At 32.4% G+C, this 24,593-nt stretch overlaps 1 protein-coding gene across 2 annotated transcripts; it reads right to left on the bottom strand.

Moving 5' to 3' along the window:
* Positions 1-1,784: 1,784 nt before the first annotated feature.
* LOC130612375 (uncharacterized) lies at positions 1,785-16,457 on the bottom strand. 2 transcript variants are annotated; one of them, XM_057433679.1, is made up of 11 exons: positions 15,871-16,457; positions 8,528-8,891; positions 7,746-7,937; positions 7,472-7,666; positions 7,201-7,365; positions 6,749-7,014; positions 5,662-5,913; positions 4,305-4,785; positions 3,773-4,101; positions 2,712-2,879; positions 1,785-2,258 (listed from the first exon to the last, which is right to left on the bottom strand). In XM_057433679.1, exons 2-11 carry the CDS (start codon positions 8,841-8,843, stop codon positions 2,064-2,066), a joined length of 2,559 nt encoding a protein of 852 aa, XP_057289662.1. In that variant the 5' UTR covers positions 8,844-8,891; positions 15,871-16,457; the 3' UTR covers positions 1,785-2,063. The 2 variants fall into 2 exon arrangements, with proteins under 2 accessions (XP_057289662.1, XP_057289663.1); XM_057433680.1 differs by lacking the exon at positions 15,871-16,457 and adding an exon at positions 14,595-14,682.
* Positions 16,458-24,593: the final 8,136 nt, after the last annotated feature.

The raw sequence follows: 24,593 nt of genomic DNA, 5'->3' as shown, positions 1-24,593 counted from the left end.
AATACTTTCCCAGATATTGGCTGATCAAAAGCATTCTCTAAAACTCAAAAATGTATGCTGTTATTGACTGTCCTTATTAATGACACCATTTCGAAAACATTTGTAACTTACAAGCACCTAATTCTTACAAAAACAATACGTAATGACGTAATAGATCACGTGACCAAAATATAAATTTTTTTCCGCTTAAACTTTTTATGTTGGATAGAAATTTATTCCTCCATGTTTCACGCAATAATTATTTACAAGAGCTGGAGTTTTTCATAGGTGAGGAAGGGGCGGGACTAGGTACAAGTTTAAAAAAAGGCAAAAACTAATAGGTTTAACTTCGTAAATTTTTCCTAGCATTTATGGTGACACAGACCTCATCTATTTGAAGGAATATCTTGCCCTTCTGCTTAAATTTTTCGATTTTTACTGATTCTAAAGTTCTCTCCAAGTTTGTCGTCAAGGTTATTTTTCTCTTTTTTTTGTCCTGAAGTTGTTGTTGTATTGAGACTGCTCCTGTTTGCTTCTTTCAACGCTTTACATAATTCTTACACTTTCTCAAGACTAGTTTAGGTTCAACTAAAACCTTTTAACCGTAATATTATTATCTTGCTAATAATTTTAGATACTAAATAAAGTGTTTCTTATCATATTTGTTAAATATCCTGTCTGCAAAAGTTTCTTTAGGCTTTAAGTCTATTTGTTTTACAATTTTATCTTAGAAAAAAACGCATCTTAATCTCCAAGCGTGTCTTTCTTTTTTTCACGTTTTGATAACAGTCAAATATCGTGTCAAATATCGTTTTCACTGGCGCTTGATCAATCGTCAGTGAAAACGACATTCTAAGCCTATAGCCATCTCTATAACAATAGCCGTATTTTGTTTGTCTGTCCGCAAGAAAAGTATTGTGTGACGGGCACACGAAATGACGTGTAATTTAAAGACAGACGACCCCGTTTATTTGTGTGCGGGTTAACGACTGGGCTATTATAATACTGTTAAGGCGTCTGTGGACAAACGTTATTATGTCTTATCTGTTAGCTCTTCTTGACATATACGTATACATTAACTTTAGGCCTGAACTTAGTTATAATTAGAGAATTGTTGTATTGTGCTTTTAAGTGACGTAACTGCATTGCACTTTTAATTTTAAGGCTAAATAACTTGGAGACAGAGTAGATGCATGTTTTTATCCCCTCTCAGTCTTCAATTTGTCAAAAGTCGCAGAGTTATGTGAATTTACTGATTTAGGCCCGCTAAATTAATGACGTAACCAAAAACCTTATAATGATTTGTCAAAAGTCATGTGGTTTTTGTATACGTTTTTTGATCAGCTTCTTTTTTCTCATACGCAATAGAAGTTTCGAAAAAACATATTTCCAACCATTTATTTTGAATAGAGACGTGTCGGTGCTGACGTCATCAAAATTTTTGAAAATCAAATATTGTTACCATAGTTAGTTGGCCAAGGTAGATTTTTTTACTAGACGTAAATTTCTTAATAATTTTTTTATTCTATAGCAAATTTATTTCTGACGTCACCAAAATTTTTTTCTTTGGATGTTTCCCTCTATAATCAAGTGGCTATTTCCACGGACAAATAACTAGTCTTATAAATTAAAAAAACTAAGTCCGTGTGTTTGTGTGTATCTGGCAGTTATAAAAAAAAAATATTCAATGATTTAATCTAAAGAGGAAATTTTTGTATGTTGACAGGTACTTGATGACGTCACAAAAATCTGTCTGTGATTGTTTGGTTTTCTATTCCAAAAGTGGATTTTATAACGGGTGAACAACATGATATAAAATATTTAGATCGAATGCAATTTCTTGTAAACAATTAACAACTGGATTTAAAATATGTATACAGAGTTAAGAGCTAAAAAATGCATTGACGTATATAGATATACACGAAATACATGTCGAAGAACCATGACGTTTAAATCGGTCTATGAATAGATATATTATATAACATAGTTATTCTTCAAGTAGGTTAATATCCCGTTATACAACCCACAAAGCATTTTTTAATCATGAGCAGTATTTCTATGGAGAAAAAAGCAAGGTGGATGTATTATTCCGTAGGCATAGACCCGTCAGTTGTATCGGTCAATGCAAACACTGTTCTATCCACCAGCCTTGAAATTTTGTTTCTAGTTATTCTTTGTGCTTTATTAAAAACGTGACTTTGAAACTTCACAACTTCATTCAGTCTATCCAAAATTTCGTTACGCCTTGTTGACATGTACTTTACATTGAAGTCTCCCAACTACAAAAAACGAATATATTATATACTAAACTATATTTCTAACAAGACTAACACATCGGATAATATAAAAAACAACTTTAAGTCCTTTCCCGCTCAACTGGTTTGAATTTTAATATGTTGGGGGGAGTGGGATGAAATCAATGTAAAAGTTAATAAAATTAAATCCTAAGTAAACCTCTGTCAAAACGTCCATCATGAAGAAAATTGACGTAAAAAGAAAGTTATAAAAATTCACTCAGTATAAGCTAGTGTTCGTTTTTACAAAAGTGTTGCCAATTGCCTAATTCTTTTTACCAATTTTTTTGTAACGATAAACTTTAAAGATAAAGATAAAGTAATCATAGTTTATTTAGGCCGGTATTTGTGTATACGTGTGTAAACATTTGGTATTAGCAAACAAGTTGACAAGTACCAGTAGCTTCTGTAATACAAATGAAAGACAATACAACTTACCGCGGTTCCGCCTATTTCGACACTGTGACGAAGAGCCTCCTGCGCTTTAATAATGTTGTTCAGTTCAGGATTGAATCGACGCAACTTGAAATAAACGCTACTTAAAGCTTGTCTTGCACTGTAACTTTTTTTCTTATCTGTCTCCTCTTCTCCCAACATTTCAGTTACCTGCAAATTACAAGAATGTGCTGTCAACAAATGGCACATCGCTACCGGCAGCACATACGATGATAAAAAATTGCAGGATCCTAGCATGGTCCTAGCTACTTTCAAATGATGAAGCTTTTAAGGATTTTTGTTGAGTGTTTTTAAGTCCTGAACCAAAAGTGCAATAAGGTGGAAATGCTTCAGCCAGTACCTCCTGCTATTATGTGAATTCTTCACGAAATAGTATGCTGCTTGTTTTGCAAATATTTTAATATGAATGATTTAGTATGATATTTGCTAACACTCTTAACAATTAAGAATAATAAAGAAAAAAACGTTCATTGTAGTATCAGCTGAAGTTCTTTTTGAAAAGGCAATTAAGTTGCGTAAATAAAATCACGATTAATAAATGGAGAGTTCGTGTACTAAATAAGGAGAGATTTTCACGAGGGGAAATGTTTGAGGTACTTTCCTATATTTTTTAAAAAAATCGGCGAAAATAGGTCTTATAAGTAATATGTTTTGTTGTTAAGACAAAATGGAAATGATGAAGGCGCAAATTAATTTGCCCAAAACGTAAATAAAAAAATGGAAAAAGAAGTCAACCCGTAAAACTAAATCCACTTGAGGCGTGAGTATACAAAAAAGATGTGATATTTTAAAATGCTATTAATTCATCAAAACTTTATTTTAAAACATTAATAAATAAATTTTTAGGAAGCTCGTATGATTTTCTATATAACAGTACATAAATTATAAAGAAAAACAAATTTTGAAGGTTTTATAGATACGTTGCAGATATTTTAAATCATTAAAGTTAGTTATAACTCATAATGACTCCAAAACAACTTTCCCTTAATAGTTCTCTCAATTAAGTAGTTCAATCGAAATTTCATACTTATTCCATTTCTTACCATTGGGGCACAATGTCTATTTGTGTATATTTCAAATTCTCTAAGCTTCTCTGGAAATCGTCTTTCAATGTCTAGGATCTCTTCAGCTTCTCTTAAACGAGAATTAGCCACTGCTGTTTCATTTATTCTTATAAAGGCTTCAGTAAACAATGCAACCAACAGATTCACTGTTATTGTGCTGACAAGTATGAAATAACCACCCACTAAGATTTGGGACACAACCTTACGATCTGCTTGTAACGTATCATAGTCATAATCACCCACTATTGCCAGTAGATACAGTTGATAAACTAAATCGTTAAATTTTTCATATTCTCCTCCTTCGCTACCTAAGTAAAAAATTATAAAATGTTAAAATCAAGGATTATACACCATCAAGTCACAAATATAGGTATACAGAATGAGATCACGAACTATCACTTAAGATTTTATGACAGAATCATGCGATTTATATGTTATATGCTAATTACTAACAAGCATGATCTAAAAAATTTTTATATGTACCTTTTTAGCAAATATTGAATGCACTAACCTTGCTTTACGCCACCAAACAGCACCCAAAACGCAACCACAAACGGTATAAAGAACTCAAAAAATAGAAATGCAAATGTCACTGAAGCAATAGCAGATTCTTCCAACATTGCAATAAACCTCCCTAGAGATTGTTCATATCTAACATAGCGATTTAACCTCAGCCAAGCCAACAAGATGAAAAACGTACAATAACCCGTCCACACAGAATTTATTTTATAAATATTTGGAAAAATGGTATTTATTAAAGTAATTATCCAGGCTCCTGTCCCAACTAGCAATGATATTAAATCTATTACATTCCATCCATCTGAGAAAAATCTCTGTGATAAATTTTCTGCTATGTTTTTCTTTTTTTTCAATAAACTCTTTTCAACTACCCAGCGTGGGTGACAAAATTTTTTTTCATCTTTACACTGGTGCAATACTCTTTTCCTTTCTTTATTAATCTTGGCATTTACTGAAGAAAACCTTTGATAAATCTAAAAAAAACATATTAAAAAGGATTTTCCAGTTAATGGGCATTTTTGCTTTTAATTCTGTTCAGGCCAGGGTTTAGGAGGGCTTGTGGAGTTCCCAGTTTGGGGTTATAAATGTCAGGTATTGTAAAAAAGTCCTATCATCCTACCACAAAACGAATGATGCCTGCATGCCAATTGAATTATGACTGTTGGTTTTGCTGACGTCAGCGATTATTAGTAAAATTCCAGTTTCTTAATAATTATTATTTTAACTATTTTAACTATTTTTTGATGATTCAAATTGATAATTAAATTAATATTTCTTGGAGGCACCAACTACACCACAACTCAAAAAATTATGATACTCGTTCTTGATGCGACGCATTGTATATTTAGTGTACTTAAAAAGACTAAAAAAACTGGGGGAAATATAGATGAGTATATGAGTGTACAAAAATATTAAAGCATTCGGGCATAAAAGAGGGCTACTAGCATTTGAGTTCTAAAAATACAAAATACAATAACAAAGTATATGAGAGACTATGATTTTGAAAATTGACGTTGTACACCCCTAAAATTCTTTTTATTCCAAAATGGTAAAAAAATCGGCTTCCGAAGGTTTATAGGGCATTTGGCTAACCGTTAAAAAATAATACTAAAGAAAGTATACCATGATAGAGCATTTTTGATCGGTGCTGTTATTAATATTGGTACTGAAATAAAGATCTTATGTATTGAAAATTCCAATTGCAATACCTAAGGAACAACAACTGCCTATAACGAGAAGGAGGTCCTCAATTCTAAACAGCAGGGAACAGCTCACACTTTTATAGTGTTCACCTCTAACAGAGATTATGCCCATGTAAGAGATGTAAATACCAAAGCACAACATCTTACCAGGTAAAACTGATATACTGCGATAAATTGAGCAAATGTTGATGTCAACACCTGCATTACATTTGACGAACTCCAATCTCCTTCTCGTTTTGATGGTATCAGTATTGTTGCAGTCCATAACAGTGTATACAAAAACGCAATACCAACATTGATTCTGATAAATTTTTTCGCAAATGTTTTTGATTTTAATTCAATTACTTTTAATATCACGGGATGAGTAATCAAGTTAAGATCTCTTCTTTGCACTATGATCTAAAACAGATAATCGTTATTATCATTGATAAAAATAACACAGTTCTAGATAATAGAGAAAAAAGAAAGGGCTTGCTAAGCCCAGTGTTTTGTAGATAAAGGCTAGAAATACAAAGCTTTATAATGGTACATCCGTGTGTCCATTTTATGCTGAGAATATTTTACTGCGATCAGACCTGCAATCATGACGGGCGAGTATTATCGTTGTAAATCATATTGAAGTAACAGTCTTGTGTGTCGTTAATATACTGCATCTCAATAAGCGGCATTTTATCTGCGGTACCAGAAATGGAAGCCGCAGATAAACTACTGTATATTCAGAGAATGTTAGCGGTGTACACAGATAGTTCATCCTGATGATGCATATATGTAGACGAAGGCTAGTTAAGTATGCATGGTTCGGTAAACAGCATTTAGTAGCACCGTATTGCAAAGCAACATTGAAAGAGAACGATAGGTCCTGGAAATTTGTAAATAAGGCAATATGCTAACATAATCAGCAATAAACAGTTTCGAGAGGTTTGGATTTTAATCAAATACAGTAAAAGTAGTTTTTTTCTTATTTCTCTACTATATTAACATAATTTATTCAACCTCCCTGTTTTTGGAAGCCAGTCCAACTCCCCTTAGATGAATCTACGTCCTATGAACGCTTTTTCATAAGAACTGTAAAATGTTCTTGCAGAAATAAACTCACGTGAAACCAACATATTGTGCTTGTGACCTGTAGTTTGACAGGAATCCAACAAAACTCAATTAATAACGGAGCAAGGAATTCAGTGCATCTTGGTGTTTATGTTAAACATTTTATATTCGCGACCGCGTAAATTTTTACCTCTAAAGCAGTAGGACTATCTGAAGCAGGTTTAAAACGTTCTTTTGTTCTTTCCAACAAAGTGAAACGACGTTTTCCCAAACAACTTAAGTAATACTTCCTTTGTCGACGTAGTTTATCTGTGGTGACAAATTGATCGAGTGCGCTATACGCTATGCTAGTTGGCATCTTTATGATGATGTTGTCAATAACAGAAACTGCATTTTCGTCGTAAGCCGCTGCAGGTAAACCCAAGTCCAACATGTAACTGCACATGTTTCGCTGTCCTAAAATCAGAAAATAAGATGGCATCACGACAATGTGCGCCATTTAAAAAAAGTCAAGAAACCGAGCTATACAATCCTGTAAAGCCAAAAACCGAATGCTAAAACAAAAGAAATATGCCTCACTGGTTGGATTGCAATTGTTGTTATCAAAATATTTTTACATGGCAATATGTGTATCAGTCAAACCTGCTTCAGCTGCCACAAAAAATGGGGTTCTTTCTTTTGCATCTCTCTCCAAAGGGTTGGCACCAAACTTTATAAGCATTCCAAATGCATCCACCGCGTCATATTTTGCTGCAAAATGTATGGCGCTTTGTTCTTCTCCCTTGATGGTACGATGACTAATATTTGCTGTAAAGAATAAATATGAAACTCTTGTGACTTTTTGTCTTGTTTTTGTGCATGTTAGCATATAATTGCATATGGATAATGGCAATGTAGCAGTGTAAAATCTTACCACCATGCTGTAATAACCATTCGACCATTTCCACGTGATTACATGCTGAAGCAACAATCAATGGCGTTCTACCCCAGTGATCGGCACCATCGATATCTATTTCTTTAATTCTTAAAAAATCAGCAAAATCAATGCTCCACTCTCTAGCAACTTCGTGCAATAATGATTGGCCATGCTGATCTCTTGTATTGATATCTGCGGAAAGTCAAAATCAATTTACGTCACCAGATTTAATATACAAACAAAAAAATCTACAGAAAATAATATATCGAACCTGCATATTTTAATAAGTTGCTGATGAACTGATAGTCAACAGAGTAAGTGTCAGGACATGTGCCAAGAAATGCAAAATAGCTGATTAGAGCATTGTTAGCTGTCATATCTCTTTCACTATCGTCTGCCATTTCAACTTCCATCCTTCGAACCTTTGCATCTTCAGATTTTTCGATTTTAAGGCCAAGCGAACCTAATAATGTAAATTTTACAGGATGTTGCTTAGTTGTTTGTTTGTTTACTATCTACTTGTTTTTTCTTTTAGGCTACTACACCAAACTAAATCACGCTTAATCACGTTTGTTATTAGAAAAAACTGCACAACATTTTAAATAAGGTGTGTCTCGTAACATAATGTTGATTTTATAATCCCTGTTTACTGTTTCCTGTTCTCTTTCATTTTTATTTGTTCACTTTAAAGTGAGCTATTGGTTACCAGCAGGTTTCTTTATTTTTAAAGAATTAAACCTCGTGTTGTTATATACAAAAGCTTATATGTGTCCCTTCCAGAACATATACAAGGCACCGTTTGGTGTGTACAATTCGTAGACATATCGCAACATATAAACGTAAAGAAATGAAAGTAAACTTTTTTTTACGACCTAGTTAATATGTTATTAAAACTTAGATGTCAAAAAGAAGCAAATGAAAAATATCAACAAATTCATCTTTTGGAAAAAAGTTTTTGGAAAAGTTTTCATATCCCCTGATTTTTCCCCATTCTCTTCGACGAAGTATAAACAATAGTTTATTCAAAAATTCACGTAATTGCAATGCACTTACCTTCCAAACTGGCGATTTTGACATCACTTATTTCGTCGAGATCACCTATAGGAGATGGCCCCTTTCTCCATTTGGCATCCACGTGGCTTCCAATACATTTTTGTGATCTTAAATTGAGTATATCTAAATTTTGCATTTCCTCGAATCGATTTAGTCGATCGACTTGTTCCAGTAAGTCCATGATATCGCTGTCACCACCTGAGTCGGACAGATTTTGACTGCAACTAAAAAATGCATCATCATCACCACCTTGATTAGAATCGTCATTGTGCTCGTCATCGCCATTATACGTAGGGTTTTCAAAAGAAGTAGCCATTATAAATCGGTGACAATTTTGCTCAGGACAATATCATATCAATTAAATCTAAACGCGGACGGTCTGTGATAAATAATTTTACAATTCTAAGAGGAATCTGTGACTGCAATTAATTACTACGTCATTACTTGTAAGAAGAATGAGAAGAAGGATTAACGTTTTTGGAACGACTAATTACTAATTATGAATATCAGTCAAAGACGTGCACGATCTCAGTGGTTTCTCAATGATGTTTTGCTTTGATAATACCTATTGCAACAGATTTTTGCAACTGATATATTTCTATCAAAAGAGCAATATTTTGCTTAAAGTGCTCACTAAATCTCTGAGGTATATGATAGGTGGATGTTTTCACACTCTACTATTTTAAGAGTTTAAAGAAGATTACCATGTAGTCATTGTTGTTCTGAATAACACTTATTATGTGCATAAAGGATCCCCGCTATGCCAGAATTTCATTTTGGTATTTGTTCGATTATTATCTATATTTTTTACAAGGCAAATTTTTTTTTACAAGGCAAATTGAGCGAGTTAATTTAAGGGGAAAGAATTTTAAAGGGTCAGACTCAACCTCGTCCTAAGGACTCATCTGCACCTATTAGATATTCTGACAAGATTAGAGCTTGAGCAGTCTCGTAGTATATCATAGGCGTAGAAGAGCCCTGGGGACGATGTTAGGTTGGACTTCATGAACTTTTAGAAAGCCTCTATCGGTTAAGAAATTTTCAGGTTGAACCCAAAAAATGTGTCTACAATCTAAATCAATATTCTGTTCTGAATGTTTCTTAAATCACTGTTTCATGCTAAGGATGCACGAAATGGCTGTATTTTGTTGTAAATCACTACTTCATGCCAAAGATACACGAAATATTATTGTGCAAAACGGCAGAAAATTTTGGTGAATTTTCCACGGGCTAATAGTAGTTAAAAAAGTTGTTCTGTTAGCCACAGTGGCAACCTCTTCCCCTGTTCTCTTTTTTGATTTGCTCTATAATAAGATACTCTGGGGACGAGAATGCCAAAGTGGTAGCTAAACTGATCATTACACGACTAATCACACGATGACCTATTTTTTCCTGTTTGGCGCTTCTTCTACTGGCAAATTATATCGTAATTGCAATATGCGGAGTGCAATTATTTCTTAATTGCACTTTAGAATTTTAACATCACTCTCTAAGGAGCGCCGATAATTTAAATATTTATTTTCTCGCGTTTTATGATAAGTCAAAAGAAGATTTCTTTACAATGAATCGAGCTAATTATAAAGCGGGTAATAAAAAAATCAAAACATTGAAATTGACATCCTGTGCTACTCTTACAAAAATAGTTCATTGTGTGATTAGCTCGTAATCGAACGTTTACTTGTGCAATTGGAAATAATCAAACTCGTAGTTTTTTTGCTTTTTAAATTTATCCTCGTCCTAACGGACTCGGAAAATTAAGAGCAAATACTCGTTCGGATATTTCCTAATTGCACTCGTAAACGTGTGACTACATATACAAATTGCATGGTGGTCTTATCGTTAGTACGTCATGAAAAATCAAATCGTGCCAACCTGTAAAATAATTATAAAGCCTAAATATATCTAACTTTTGAAGTAAATAAGCACGTATCTCCAAGCACATCATTTTAATTACCAATTTTTATTGAAAACAATTCTTGTAATTGTAACAAAGCTCCTTGCGTTTCTAATGAAGCTTCAACATGTGCATTAAATACTTTTGTTATGCTATAAACTTTTTTTAAATCAATAATTATACACATTTTTGTCAACTGCCTTCTCCAAGACATGTCATGGAGATGGTAATTATTTCCTTAGCTGCATGCAGTGAAAAGTTTTAACTCTTTTATAGATGTGTTTCAAAGGCTGAAATTAAAAACTAGATGACACAACAATATCAAATCAATATAATTTCTTTGTTTTTGAATTTAAGTACATGTCAATAATACAATAAAACATTTAGTACTAGTTCATCTTAATTTTGCAAACTTTATGATCCCGTCGGAATATCACGGAAGTGAAAAACCCCTGGGGACGAGGTTGCCCGACAAATGCTGGATGTATTGAAACAAAATTTTGCAAAACTGTAAGCGCTGTAGCAACATATTTGGAATTGGTGCCATTCAAAACCTTGTATCCACGTTTCATTTTTACGATTGTAAACGAATCTGTAAACCGTGGATCACAAACATAAACCGTGGTCACATCACAATAAAAGTAAACCGTGGTCACATCACAATATAGGTAAACAGGGCACCTTCTTGTAAGCAAGAGGTTACTCCTTTATGACAGTAAAAAAAAGTTTTTTATAAAAAAATTACCTTTATCGTTTATAATTTCAAACAAAACTTAGAAGCTAAAAAAATATTTTCGGGGAGTCCTTGTTTTAGCGTCATTGTTTTTGAGATTAGAAAAATTGGGATCCGTGTTTTAAAAACTGGTTTTATAACTAACTCTTCTATAACAAGTTGCATAAGAAATTCCATAAAAAGCACGCTTATTTCTTATTATTGATTGATGGATTACAAAAAGCGTATCGCTACTGGTGGAATTTTGTATACACGAGTTGTTTTCATTGTTGATGATTATTAATTAAGAAAATTACGTTATTTCTCCTTTAATGTACATGTTATATATAAGCAAAACGATTAAAAGCATGTTGTGGATAGATAGATAGCGGAATTTTTAAGCATATGCTAAGCTTGTTGCTCAGCCTTGGTGAATCCAAAGTTTTTTTTCTTATGTTTGGGGTATTTTTATTAGGCAGTCTTCTAAAACTTAACACCACTACACTGTCCTTGGACTGTCTGAACCTGGCCTTATGTACCTTTACCTTTCTGTGGACCGTTTCATCTTACCCATGTAGCTCACAAGGGAAAGTTTAAGTTTTTAATTCGATTCTTCAATAAGAACGACGTGTGCGTACCCTAAACCTGATTGTGGTTTCCACATAAGCATATCCCAGCCTGACTTCGAATTTTACTTTTTTATAAAAAAACATGTATTCATATGTTTACTTTATTTTTATCAAATGTTATTTCTGACTATCGTGGTTATATATAATATATATATAATATATATAATATCAGCTCTGTTTCCAATTATGCCCAACCTAATTCCTAGGGCCTCCTGTCTTCTTTTTTCGAAAACAAGTCCGTTAGATATTGAAAAAAAGAGATTACCCAGCCGGCACAAGACGTCTTAAAGACGTCTTAAAATGTCTTTTTTAAATCTTCTGTTAGAAAACGCTATTAAGATGTCTTTAATGCATCTTCTTAAGAACGTCTCTCAAAAGACACCTTTTATACGTCTTTTGAAAGTAAATAAATTCGAATCTTGTAGTATACGCATTTTAGATGTCTTTTAGAAGACCTTCAAAAGACGTCTATTAAAAGACATCTAAAAGTGATCTAAAATATATCTTTTAAAAGACGTCTTTCTCTTCTTGTTATAATGCATCTAAAACGCGTCTTTTAAAAGACGTCTTCTCCTTCTTTTAAAACTGGTCTTAAATGCGTCTTTCAAAAGACGTTCGTTTTTTATATGAAAAATTCGATTTAAAAAAACGGGGGTGTTCGCAAACTTAGATAGCATGTTTATTTTTTTCGGAAATCAATTTTTCACGAAATTGATGAAAGTGGTAATCGTCACTTTTAATTATTTTTAAAAACTAATGTATTTTAACGACCCTTAATAATACGATTTTTTCATTACATCGTAATTTTGCTTTCCTGCACCTCCTGGCGGATATTGTTCGATGAAAATTAGCGGTATTTTAATGAAAGCATCAGAGAGATTTTAATTTTCGTCAGGATCTTCACTACTACATTGATGGCGCAAGCCAATTTAAAAAGCAACAAAGACAAAGTTCCGCTGGAAGGCAAATTAATTTATAAAATTATAGTAGGTAAGTGTATTAGCTGATGTATTACGTTGTTACCCTTCTATGTATGGTGTGTTTTCTGACTACGTTTCTATGAAAGTTCTTTCTCTGGAAATAAGCTTTTTTTCTCTCTAGATTCTGTCCACGAGCGTTTCAAAGAATGAGCAAGAAATGCGACGCATAATTGGGACCAACCTGCGAACGCTCCCAGTCAGAAGATCAGGGACATGGGTACCTTAAACGTATAAATTTCCAAAAAACAAAGGACAAAATACATTTAATATATCTCTTTTGTTTATTTCATATAATGCCTATTTTTTCTAAAAAGTTGAATAAAAAAAAACAAAAAAAACAAAAACCAAGGAAGACGTCTTATAGATAGATAAAAGATGTCTTTCTAAAGATGCATTTAAAAAGTTGCATTAAAGATGCATTATAGTCGCTTCTACATCTATAAAAGGTCTAAAAGACATCGTAAAAGATTTCTTAAAAACGTCTAAAAGACGTCTTTGAAAAGACGTCTAAAAGAGACCTTTTGAAATGCATCTTTAAAAAGACCTCTTTTAGATGCTTAAAAAGATGCATAATAGACGGACAAATCAGCGCCAAAAAAGACGTCTTTTAGAAAAGCAGAAGATGTCTAAAAGACGTCTTTTATAGCTCTTTGTGCCGGCTGGGTAGAGGCCCTGGGAAGAAATGCTGACGTTAGCCTGCCAAATTTAGATTTTTTTCGGTATATAAAAGAAACATATCTCTATATGAAAGAAACCTTTACAATGAGAGTATAAGAGTACCTAAAATTAAAAAATGCCTTAAACGAAGTAGCTTTTTTTTTAAATTTCCACTTTTGTGTTACACTTTTGTGTATTGTATTAGATAGACCTGAGAGGGTAGAAAAAGAAATCTATTCATCCACCCATCTGTTTTTCTAGGATGAACTTAAAAATCTTCGCACAAGTTTTTTTTTAGCTTTCGCCTATCGTCAAACACAATAATTGCATTTGTTGTGATTAGATAATCGTATATGATATCACTGAATATAAAATTTAACGTGTAAAAAAATTTGTTAAGTTTATCTATATGTGTATATAAATAAAAAGAATGTGTACAAATAAAAAAAGATAAATGTGGTATTAATGTACAAAAATACAGAAAAAAGAAAAGATGTTTGTATAACCAACCTATACATCTTGTTTGTTTAATTACATTTGGCAACGAAAACTATTATTGTTCTGACTCTGTAATAACATATAATTATGTTTTATTTAACATAATTATGTATCTTTTATACATGTTATTTTTATTACACAAAATTTCAGCACAGACTGGATGTGCTTACTTATTAATTTTTTTTTTTAGAGTTAGCTGTTTTAACTTCTGTTTTCCCGAATATTATGAAAATATATAGATTACAACATGATTACAATGACCATAAATATTTCCAGAATTAAAAAAACTTTTTTAAAATAAATGTTCTTATAATCAACAAAGGAACTTAGGATAAGTACGTTCTTAATTTTTTGGCAAAACCTCCTGTGTTTCAGTATTTTTGTAAAATATCATTTATGAATTCTCTTTTCCATAATGGCGGTCTCCATTATAAGACGCCCTTGTAGCAAAAATTATGTTTTTATTCTTGTACTCTTTACTTGTAACAGGGTACTAACAACCTTGTCCCTAGGGCTCTTCTACGTCCATGATGATATCCTGACGCTGTTTCGCAAGATTAACAAAGGCAATGTTAAAAGCGAATCTACAATTGTTTTCCGCTGTTGCTCAAAGGTCAATAACCTAGCTGACTATTATTTACTTATGTATATGTTTATGTTACCTGCAAATTGTACTTCGTCTCCGGGGGTATCTTACCTAGAACCAATTCACAGGGTAATCAATGGCATCATAATGCAAAATGGTCTGGAGACGGGGTTGCTTAACATGCATACACAGTACACACCTAACGACAAGCCAATTAGGGGCAGTTTTTTAAATAAAAATAGAGTTAACTATTTAAGTTAAGATTAACTTTTTCTTGAATTGTGATAACAGAGTTATTTAAAATAAGCCGAAACTTTCAGTAGAGTTATCAGGACAGTTACAAAATATATTTACAGGTCTAACTAATTAAAAAATAATTAAAAAGTAATTGGAATAATTATAATGTCTTAAAATGTCGGAAATTTGTTTGAATAAATCAATTGCTATAATTTAAATGAAGTTTGGCAAATTTTAACCCTGTTGATATTCCACCACTTCAAATAACTTTTAAGTGGCTTAACCCAAAGCTCGAGTCCTGGAAATATCCAGGCTAAAGTTAGGCAAAATCAACCCCACCGTTGGACTGTCATAACTCCTGAGAACCGAGTTGTTATAAGAAGTTCTGGGATGTTATAGAAATAGGATGAAGTTGGCTACTCCACCGGGGTGTGCGTTTAATGGCGTGTCCAATTAGAGAGTCTACTGGTACCGGGAAAAGCAAAAATAAAATTGGCCGCACGCTGGAAGAAGATAAATTAACCTCGTTACCAGCGCTTTTTTGACATTTTAATCTTAAACATTTCTCGCAGTCTTCATTATAAAAGCGAAAATTGTCCTGGAACAAGGGGGAGGGGAAGCGCCTCTTTAATATTCCTTATGTCTCCCTATTGCTTCGAAATTTTCCAGGGAAATTATCGTTTTCTGTTTTCAATCGTTATCTAAATTTAGCCTGCAAGAGTAATCCTACGGTTTGATTCTGTGTGATTAAATTAGTGTATTATGCCAAGAGTTGTTTTTTTTATATTAATATATTTTCTTATTCTTATTTTCTTTGACAACCTACTATACTAATTGCTAAGTCCTCTCGGGTTAAAAGTCTTTTGTGGCCTCTAAACTGTCCAGCCAACTCAAAATGAAATGAGCTCTCTCTATCTTAAACTTCAAAAGGGGTAAGGAAATTCGTTCGGAGAAAAATCGGGATATATAAAGAAAAATAATGTATAGATCATGTAAAGGGACCAAGGTGCTAGGTATTTGAAGGTAGATGGACTATTCTGTAGATGATAATTTCTCTTCTAAATACACAAACCAGACAAAAAGATTTATACACTTAGTTTTCTTCATAATGTAAGGGTAGGATTAAAATATACAAAAATAAAATCCTTACCAATCAATCATTTTTTCTCTATCTTTTAAAAAATTCTGTGTGCAATAGACTCTCAGTATTTAGTAAAATAAAAAACTAGAAATATATAAATTAATTTTTGTATATAATAGGCAATCCCATCGAGATTCAATAAAAATGATGGCAAATTGAATGCTTTGTTTTGTTCACATAATAATATTTAAATACGATAATTAACAGAGTAATCCTTACCCCGTTTTGTAGTTCATACTCCGATTTGTAATCCGTTTTGTAATCCCTACCCCAATAACCTGTTTTATAATCCCTGTCCCGATTTTTTATCCCCAAAGCTGTCCTGGTTTGTAAGCCGCTCCGTCCACATTCATAATTCCTATTTGTACTTTTTGTCCCAATTTGTAGTCCTTTGCCATTTCTGACTTACGATGATTGACTGAACCCACAATAAATAGAAATGTATAAGTGACTTTTTTATTAAAGCAGATGAGACCATGGAGAAAATGACATGTTATTTTGATACATTTTTTTTTTAAAAAAAGTTGAAAAAAATATTTAGGCTTGCAAAAATTAAAATAGATTTTCTGTAATTTTTAGCGACTAATTTTTAAACCCAACAACGACCTTGAAAAGAGCTCACCACTATACCCTGACCTAACTGTTTTCCGGCTTTTTAAGCCCAAAAGTAAGTAAATTTGAGAATTAGAAAAAAAAATTGCGTAAACTTCTATGCTTTCACAACCTCGTTTTTAGCGGCCCTTTTTCTCTTTCTGATATTTAGACAGCGAAAAAGAAGAAGACTCCGGCATGGGCCTGTATTCAGCAACGCGACAAATGCAGTGTTTGTTCAATTATTGGGATATTATAAAACAAACTTGAGACAAGCATGTTGTGGTAAGTTTGGTTTTGGCGCGCAGGTTGGATATTTTTCTTACCGGATATAGAACATCTTTCATCACTTTTTACCATTATATAATTATACACAAATTTTAGAGTAAAGTTCCCGCACAAAATCAAAATTGTAATGTCTGAAATTACTTGCTCAATTGTTATAAAACATTATGATTATTAATATTTTTTGACTGAAGTTTTTTCCCAAAAATAATTTACTCTGTCTGTTCTTGTGCACATACAGGCCAGGTGGATAGTGTATTTCCTAGTGGCATTCTTCAGCACGCCTACACAAAAAAACAATCCATGTTAGGACACACTAAAGTACCGAAATGGAGAAAAGTAGTCGTGTTGACATAAACAAAATACAGATCAAAATAAATGATTTCACAGGGTACCAAGACTAAACGAACATACAAAAATGCGTCACTGCAGGAAAACATTACCGCCCTGGGGCGTAAATGGGTGTTTGTAGTAAATTATTGCTGAATTATTTATAATTGAGTATTTTTACGCATTTGTCAAATGGGTGGCTAAATTAAAAAACAATGGGATATATTTCTTTTTATTGTGATGGTCACGGGGTCAATGTACACAAAGTTGAAGATCAAAATGGCAAAAATGTTGAATAACATGTAAAGAACATATTTTTATTATTTTGTACTACTTAACTTGCCAATACAATAGCGAGTAAAGATAAAGGAAGTAAAAAACCAAGGAAGAAAGATGAAGCTACCATATTGCACGTTCGATTTGTTATTGAAGGTTTCCGGTCTGTATATTTATTCAAATTTGGCGCCATCTCATGTTAACAAACTTTATCGTTCGAAGTTGGTAGTATATTGTGGAAAAGGGACTCAAAACATGAAATAACATTGTTGTTGGTTATGACGGATATTTCTTTAGTTCAGAAAAGTTTGAACGAAGGTTATAAAAAGCTGTTACTACTATAGTACGTAAAATACTCATGGTTATTTCAAGCAAAGGATGTCATTTTTGATGTTTACGAAAAAGTACATTTAAAACCTACTTATTTTCACCCCATACAGCCATGGAATTTCTATAAAAATGTTGTTAGAAAGATATATAGGTAGTCAGTCGTGAAATAGTTTTTCTATTTGGTATTATAGTAGTTATCTTAGCAGATTTTAGGATTTAGAAATCTATATATATTTTTCTCTCGCTTAAAATTTATTTTCTGGCTGCCACAAAATAGTTTCTTGTTCGCCTCTCTTTTAAAAAAGTTAAACTCTGGTTTTTCTGGTGAAGCTCCGCATACACACGTTTTTTACAAAGGCATAATAAATCATATAATAATAGCTTATAATTAATTTCTTTTAAAGACCTGTTTTAGCAGTGTGACGATTTCATAACCTGCGTGTACTTTTGGATGTCCAAAACTGCAATCTTTTCGTCCATATCGTCGTATTCAAAAGTTCAAAATGGTGAATTTGTAACAATGATTTATTAAAAGCTATAAATTATTTTCTTTGGGAGCTGCAAAATTGAAAAAGTTTATTCATGTCTTTGCCAGGCAATAATGTTTCGAATTATAATGTCATAATGCCGCATAATTAGCTAAACTTTCAAGTCATTTGCTCACGAACCAATAAGGGTTTTTCAAAAAAAGAAAAATAATGTTTTCGCGGGAGGTAAGGTTACTCACTTTTAGTCTTCAAGGCTTATTTACTATTTTGGCTTCTTTTGTGTATATGCCACCAAGGTGGTAGAAACATATCCACTTTAACGACCAGGACCCAATTCTTGATCTTAAATATTCCTACATCCCTAAAGGACACGTGAAACCTGCCTGCTACTAACTACTAAACTAGAATTTAGAATATAAGAATAGAAACAGGATCAGTATATTTGGAAGTTTTTTTATGAGTTTTAACACCACTAATAACATTGGCACGAATTAAAAACTGATAAAAAGAGGCAGATGAAGAAAATTGAATGTTCGATCTATTTTAAGTTAAATTTAAGGTAGAACTAAGGTAGCTAAAAACTTTTTGGGCAAAGTAGTCACCTGGATTCGAGTTTAAGTCTAAACCTTGCTGCTCATCTTGATCAAAACTCAGACGCTGCCTTCTTTTCTTTATAAGGTCAGCCGTTCGCATTTCTAAAAAATATTGACAGAGTATAGAACTATCGATATATTGGAAAAAACGAAGATTTGATAAAGTGGTCAGGATGTTGTCAATTTCGCGATTGATATAACAACCAGGAAATTTTTATCACACGTGCTGTTTAAAAGGCTATAATTTTTATCCTGTTATATAGAAGAAAAGAAGTACAAGACAAAAAAAACATTTATGTTGTACGTATCGTGTATTTACATTTTACAATGTTTCATGGCAATGTAAAGTATATTGATGTTTAAGGAATTTTAAAGGTTCTCTGGCAATCCATTTCTACTTCCGTGGTTTGAAAATCACTAGCAGTGGTGTATTATTCGTTTCAGTTAATTTTGAATCCATGATTTAATTTTGCCTCAAAAAAGCATAGCTAAAAAATCGAATTATACCTCAATTAATTCGACACAGCTTATAAGACATAAAATATCCAGGACTAATTTATGCAAAGCAAGTATATTGTTTCAAACAAAAAAAAGCGACAAAAATGTTATAAAGAAATATAAAATTATTACTCGAAGAATTTACAATAAATCCCAAAATATAAATCACCCTCTAGGTAGAAAATTCTATTGTCCACTTCGCTTCCTTGCATACGCTCCTAAACAGGCGCATATTCCAAGAATTCCGATCAACAATCCAAGTATTAATGCTGTTGCATCACCACCATCAAACGCTTCCACGGGTTGTGTGCCAAATATAACCACAGAGAGAATGGTGAAGCAGATAATTGTTAGTGTATCACTCAAGTTTGCCATCACGGTGTATCATTAAAAATGAATCAAAAATAAATAATTTATTGTGTTGTACTTTGGTTATTAAATAGCTCCCTAAAAAAGAAAAAAAATGTTTAAAAATAACCTCGCTATGTAATATGTTAAAGTACCTTCCCTCACTTAAACGCTACTCTCAAAAGGATGTGTATATAATCGCACATGTAAAAAATCACTGCAGTACCAACTGAAACTGAACATTTTACACCATGATGAAATGATTAAGCTTAATTGAAAAAACGTCTATCTATATACATATATTTTTATTAATAAATGACTTTACTTTTAAATGATTTTATGAAATTTTGATCCTGTTTTTTTATTAAAATAAATAATGAATTTATGTAGCAGCGCCATGTTATAAACCATGGTCAGTGCTGTTATCAAATTTTAAGTTTTCATCTGACCATGGTGAGGTGAAAAGTTATTGTGATATTGTAAGGCGATGGTCAGATGGTGAAATCGTGGTGTCACTGTTAACCATGTTGGTCAACCATAAAATCATGGTAACAGTTAACCATAATAGGAAAAGAAAACCAAGTTGCCATTTAACGCTTCAAAAACATGTTATACACATGGTTAAAAAAGGCATTTAAATTATTTTTTAGACCTCGTAAATCATGTTTAACCATGGTTAACCTGTATACTTAATGTCTTGCGTGTTACCAATTCCAATTCTAAAAGCCAACATGACCCCAAGAATCATTGCAATGGTACATATAGCAGTCATTAAAATGTTAATATAACACTTCTGTTTTTGTTGTTGTTTTTTAAACAGCTCTTTTCGTTCTCAAGATATTCACATTAAAAGAACTTCAGATTTAATTATGCTGCATGAATTATGATGTCATATTTCAGTAATAGCAAATTTGGACATTTCCTTTCATCAGTAAATTTAGACCTGTTAAGGGGTGTGCATTCAAACGTTATCAATGCATAGATATTATAAAGGTTAATTGATTAACATAATTTTTTTCCCAAAATGACATTCCCTTGCTTATCCCAGGCCTCTTAATTTTTTGCTGATGAACTCATAACTTGGGAATGATAAGAGCTTTTTAAAAAATTTAAAAAGACTTGTTAGCTAACTTTTTAAGCTCTATAATACAAGTCCAACATCATTTTATACCTCGGGTTCCCTTTAAGGCATGAGTATAGAAAAAAGGTGTGATATTTTAAAACGCTATTGATTCATTAAAACTTTATTTCGATGCATCAATGTATATATTTTTAGAAAGCTTGTATGATTTCCTATATAATGGTATAAAAATTATTAAGAAAAAATAAAGTTTGAAGGTTTAATAGACACGAATAAAAAACAACCCCTACCCTACAAGTGAGATCCCATTTACAGAACTACTAAGTTCTCATGTTTGCTGTTTGCTTTTTTGGGATCACAAAACAATAATCTAAAAACAATTTTTTACTTTTGGAAATATTTAGCATTATATTTTTTTCCACAATTTTTAACCTCTGATCTTCGGAAAACTCATCATAACTCGCCTTCTACTCAAACTCACAAAATAAAATAAAAAATCATTTTTAAATCAAACATTTTTCCCCACGCTAGAGGTGCTCTCCACCCCAGAGCCTTTACAGTTTTGTAAAAGAGGTTTTAAACGTTCTCTTCAAAAATGAACGCTGTGAAAAAGAGGTTTAAAGTTTTTTACAGAATTCTTATACTTCTGCATAAATAATTGGTAACATTAGCTAACATAATTTTTTTAACACCTTTTTATGCCCCACTGTTTGCTCACATTCGCAATCACACACAGTCCAGTATGGGTAAAACAAAAACAAATTGTAGAAGCAAAAATCACAAAAAACCTGATGACTTTGAAAAGTATATTCTTATAGGAAATGGTGTAAAAAATCTTCAAAAGAATCTTTCAACTACATACAAATATCGTTTTTCTCTTGGAAGCCGCTATCATTTTAACCTTGAGTAGTAAAAATTAATAGCCAAGATTATGTGTGAACAAATATTTGAACTTATCACATAGTAAAAAACTGATTTATGACAATTTTTTCATATTTGAATTTGGAAAATATCCTAACTTAAATACATTTTTTTAAAAAAATATTTTTGCACCATTAGAAAGATTAGATTTTTTCCCATCCAATCACTGTAAAAAAATTAAAAAAAAAAAAAAAAGATTTTTTTTCTATTCTCACGCCTTAAAAAAAACATAATCCAATATGCTTAGAAAGAAGATCAATGGAACAATGATAAAAATCAACGATCTAAACACAAAAGGTATGTTTGCATTTTGTTTTAATTTTTAGGAAAGACTTCTTAAAATTGGCAAGGATATGATGGATATTTAAAAATACTTAATTTGGTGTTATAGTCTTGATATTAGTTAGCATGAAAATAGTTCTTTAGTACAGTTGTGACATAGTCAAACACAAGCTTTAAGCTTGTCAGGGGCACAGTTCCACAAAGTCATTGCCATACAGGAGAAGCAAAGATAGAGCCCTCAATAGAACCTTTCTTTGAGAAACCAAGACCAGGTCTTACTTGTAGCCAAACATAACTGATATCTGCTGGATGATTTTTAGAACAATTTAGGTGTATTCAATTGAAGTGTAAAAGTTTCTTTTATACCTTAACAAAATACTACAATATATTTATATCTATGTTTACGATCCACAAATATATGCATTTAAAATTTCTGGAGAGTTATCAGAACAATGGATCTTTTTTCACAGTTGGGTATGCCATCTATTCAAAAAACACGATTTAACAAAATGCAGCTCAATCACTATTGTTTTAGTAGAGAGGCATGTCGCAAGGAGGTAGTATCCTCGCCTCGTCTACTACATGTGCAAGAGAGATAGCATTGGATCGATAGCACAGTCGGTAGAGTAATCGCCCGGAAAACGAGAGGTTTATGGGAAATAAATATATTGTAAGGAAAAAAGAAAACTGATTTTATTAAGAAGAGAAATAAGCCACAAGGGTCATTTTAGTGGCAACAAGCTTTGAAAATTGCCACCTTGTCTTAAAGGGGACCTTCCACCTCAAAAAAACTAGTTTCTTTTTGATCTTGTATCTATAAGAAAAGATAAAACATTTAATTCAAATTCACCTTTTCTCATCACATGGCCACGCTGAATTTGCTAAATAATGCAAGTTATGATTTACGCACATTAGAGAATATGCTGAACATTCATGCAATTTTGTACGAAATATATTAGATTCTTAACATTAATGTTTTCGAATAAATGTTACTTGCTTTAAAAAGCTTCACTGGGCCGGTTTGTGAATGACACAACATTTTAAGCAGGTCTATTAAGTAAATCGCTTTTTAAGCCTTACATATTTGTAAACGCCACACAACTACTCCACTTCAATGCAAATTTTTAGGCCTGTTTTTGAGCAAATGTCTCATTAACAAATACACACTTCACGTTTTATAAGTATAGCTAACATTAGCATTAAGTGAAGCCTTTTAAAATTTTGAGCCTCTCCAAGCCTGAAAACTTTCTTAAAATAAATATATTATTTAAGTTTTGGCAAATTCTTAAGAATTGGTAACATAATAAATAACCACTTTAAAAAAGAATTTAGAAATTAAACAAAATAATTCAATAAACAATCACCATCATTTTGTTGGAGAGAAAGGTTGCCCCTTACTGTCAATGGTTGCAGAGGTAACTTTTTTGTACATGAGTGGTGGAGAGGGGTGTGTGGGAAAAACATAAAAAAAGCTAGCTACCCAAATATAAAATAACCACGATAGAAAATAGAATATACATTACAATTACGTTAAAGTTTATTTCAATATCTTATGTACCCAACATAAAAAGATGAGATAAGTTCAGCTATCAAATCAATTGGAATTCATTTCTTTGACCTGAACAACTTTTTATCACGTGATATCTGTGCGATGCGGACCAAACAAGATAATGCTAGGCATATGATATTACGTAAGGACATAAAAATCTATCTACTTCGGTCCGCGAGTACAGGCAAATTCTAAATGGCTGTCATGGAATTTCACTTTCGTTTATCCACACGGGAGAAGACTATCAGGAAAGGATATCTGGCTAGCCCAGCCTTGCTAGCTGCCTGTCCTTCTTCACCGGTTTTGCTATGATGGGATTAGAATTTCAATGAACCATTTAGCTAACTGCTGTCTAGCTGTTTTCTTTTAAATTTAGACTACAAAAAAACTTCTCTTATTTTTCTGTTAAAAAAGAGTAGCACCTATTTTTTTGTATTTTTGTACTCACGTTTTTATTATGATTTTATAGCTAGCTTTGAATTTATTAAATTGCAGAATTTAAGTTAGAAAAAATGGCAAATTTTTTTTAGAAACTTTTTGCAAGTTTCTGGAATTTTCCAATATATACATTTCACAGTTAGGCCATCAAAGGGTGCAGATGATAAGCCGCATACGCCGTAAAAAGTGCGGGCATTTTTGGTCGAGTTCTGCGTTTTGAAAAAAGATTAAGCATTTGCCCGAAAAACCCCGAATAGACCCGAACAATGCCCGAAAAAAAAAAGAAAATCAGACACTAATGATTCAAAAGACTATAAATATTAAAATAAACTTACTATGTGGTAACTAAGTTCTTAAAAGAACTGTTTTTTGATAGTTTAAAATAAGATTTACTTGATAAATAAGTTATATATAAACTTTATTAACTCCTTTATCTTCAAGCACCTTCTTCCAACTACCGTCTGCATGGTATGTTACAATTGCATTTCGGGAATGTTCCTGGCGAGTTCGGGAAAGTGCAGCCAGTTTCGGGCGACAACTGCCAATTTTATTCGAATAGTTACCCGAACTCGGCCTTATATATGTGGGTGTTTGCGGCTTATCAGTACCCTCTTTTAGGCCACCATCAAAAACATGTTATGTTCGCGTCCTCCGACCGACTCACTTTAGGTAATAAAAACCAGAGTTGGTAAGTCGAAAAAAAAAACAGAAAATTTTTTTCG

Source organism: Hydractinia symbiolongicarpus, chromosome 10 (assembly GCF_029227915.1).
Source record: "Hydractinia symbiolongicarpus strain clone_291-10 chromosome 10, HSymV2.1, whole genome shotgun sequence".
NCBI classification, from domain to species: domain Eukaryota; kingdom Metazoa; phylum Cnidaria; class Hydrozoa; order Anthoathecata; family Hydractiniidae; genus Hydractinia; species Hydractinia symbiolongicarpus.
This window is presented reverse-complemented; position numbering and strand designations above follow the sequence as displayed.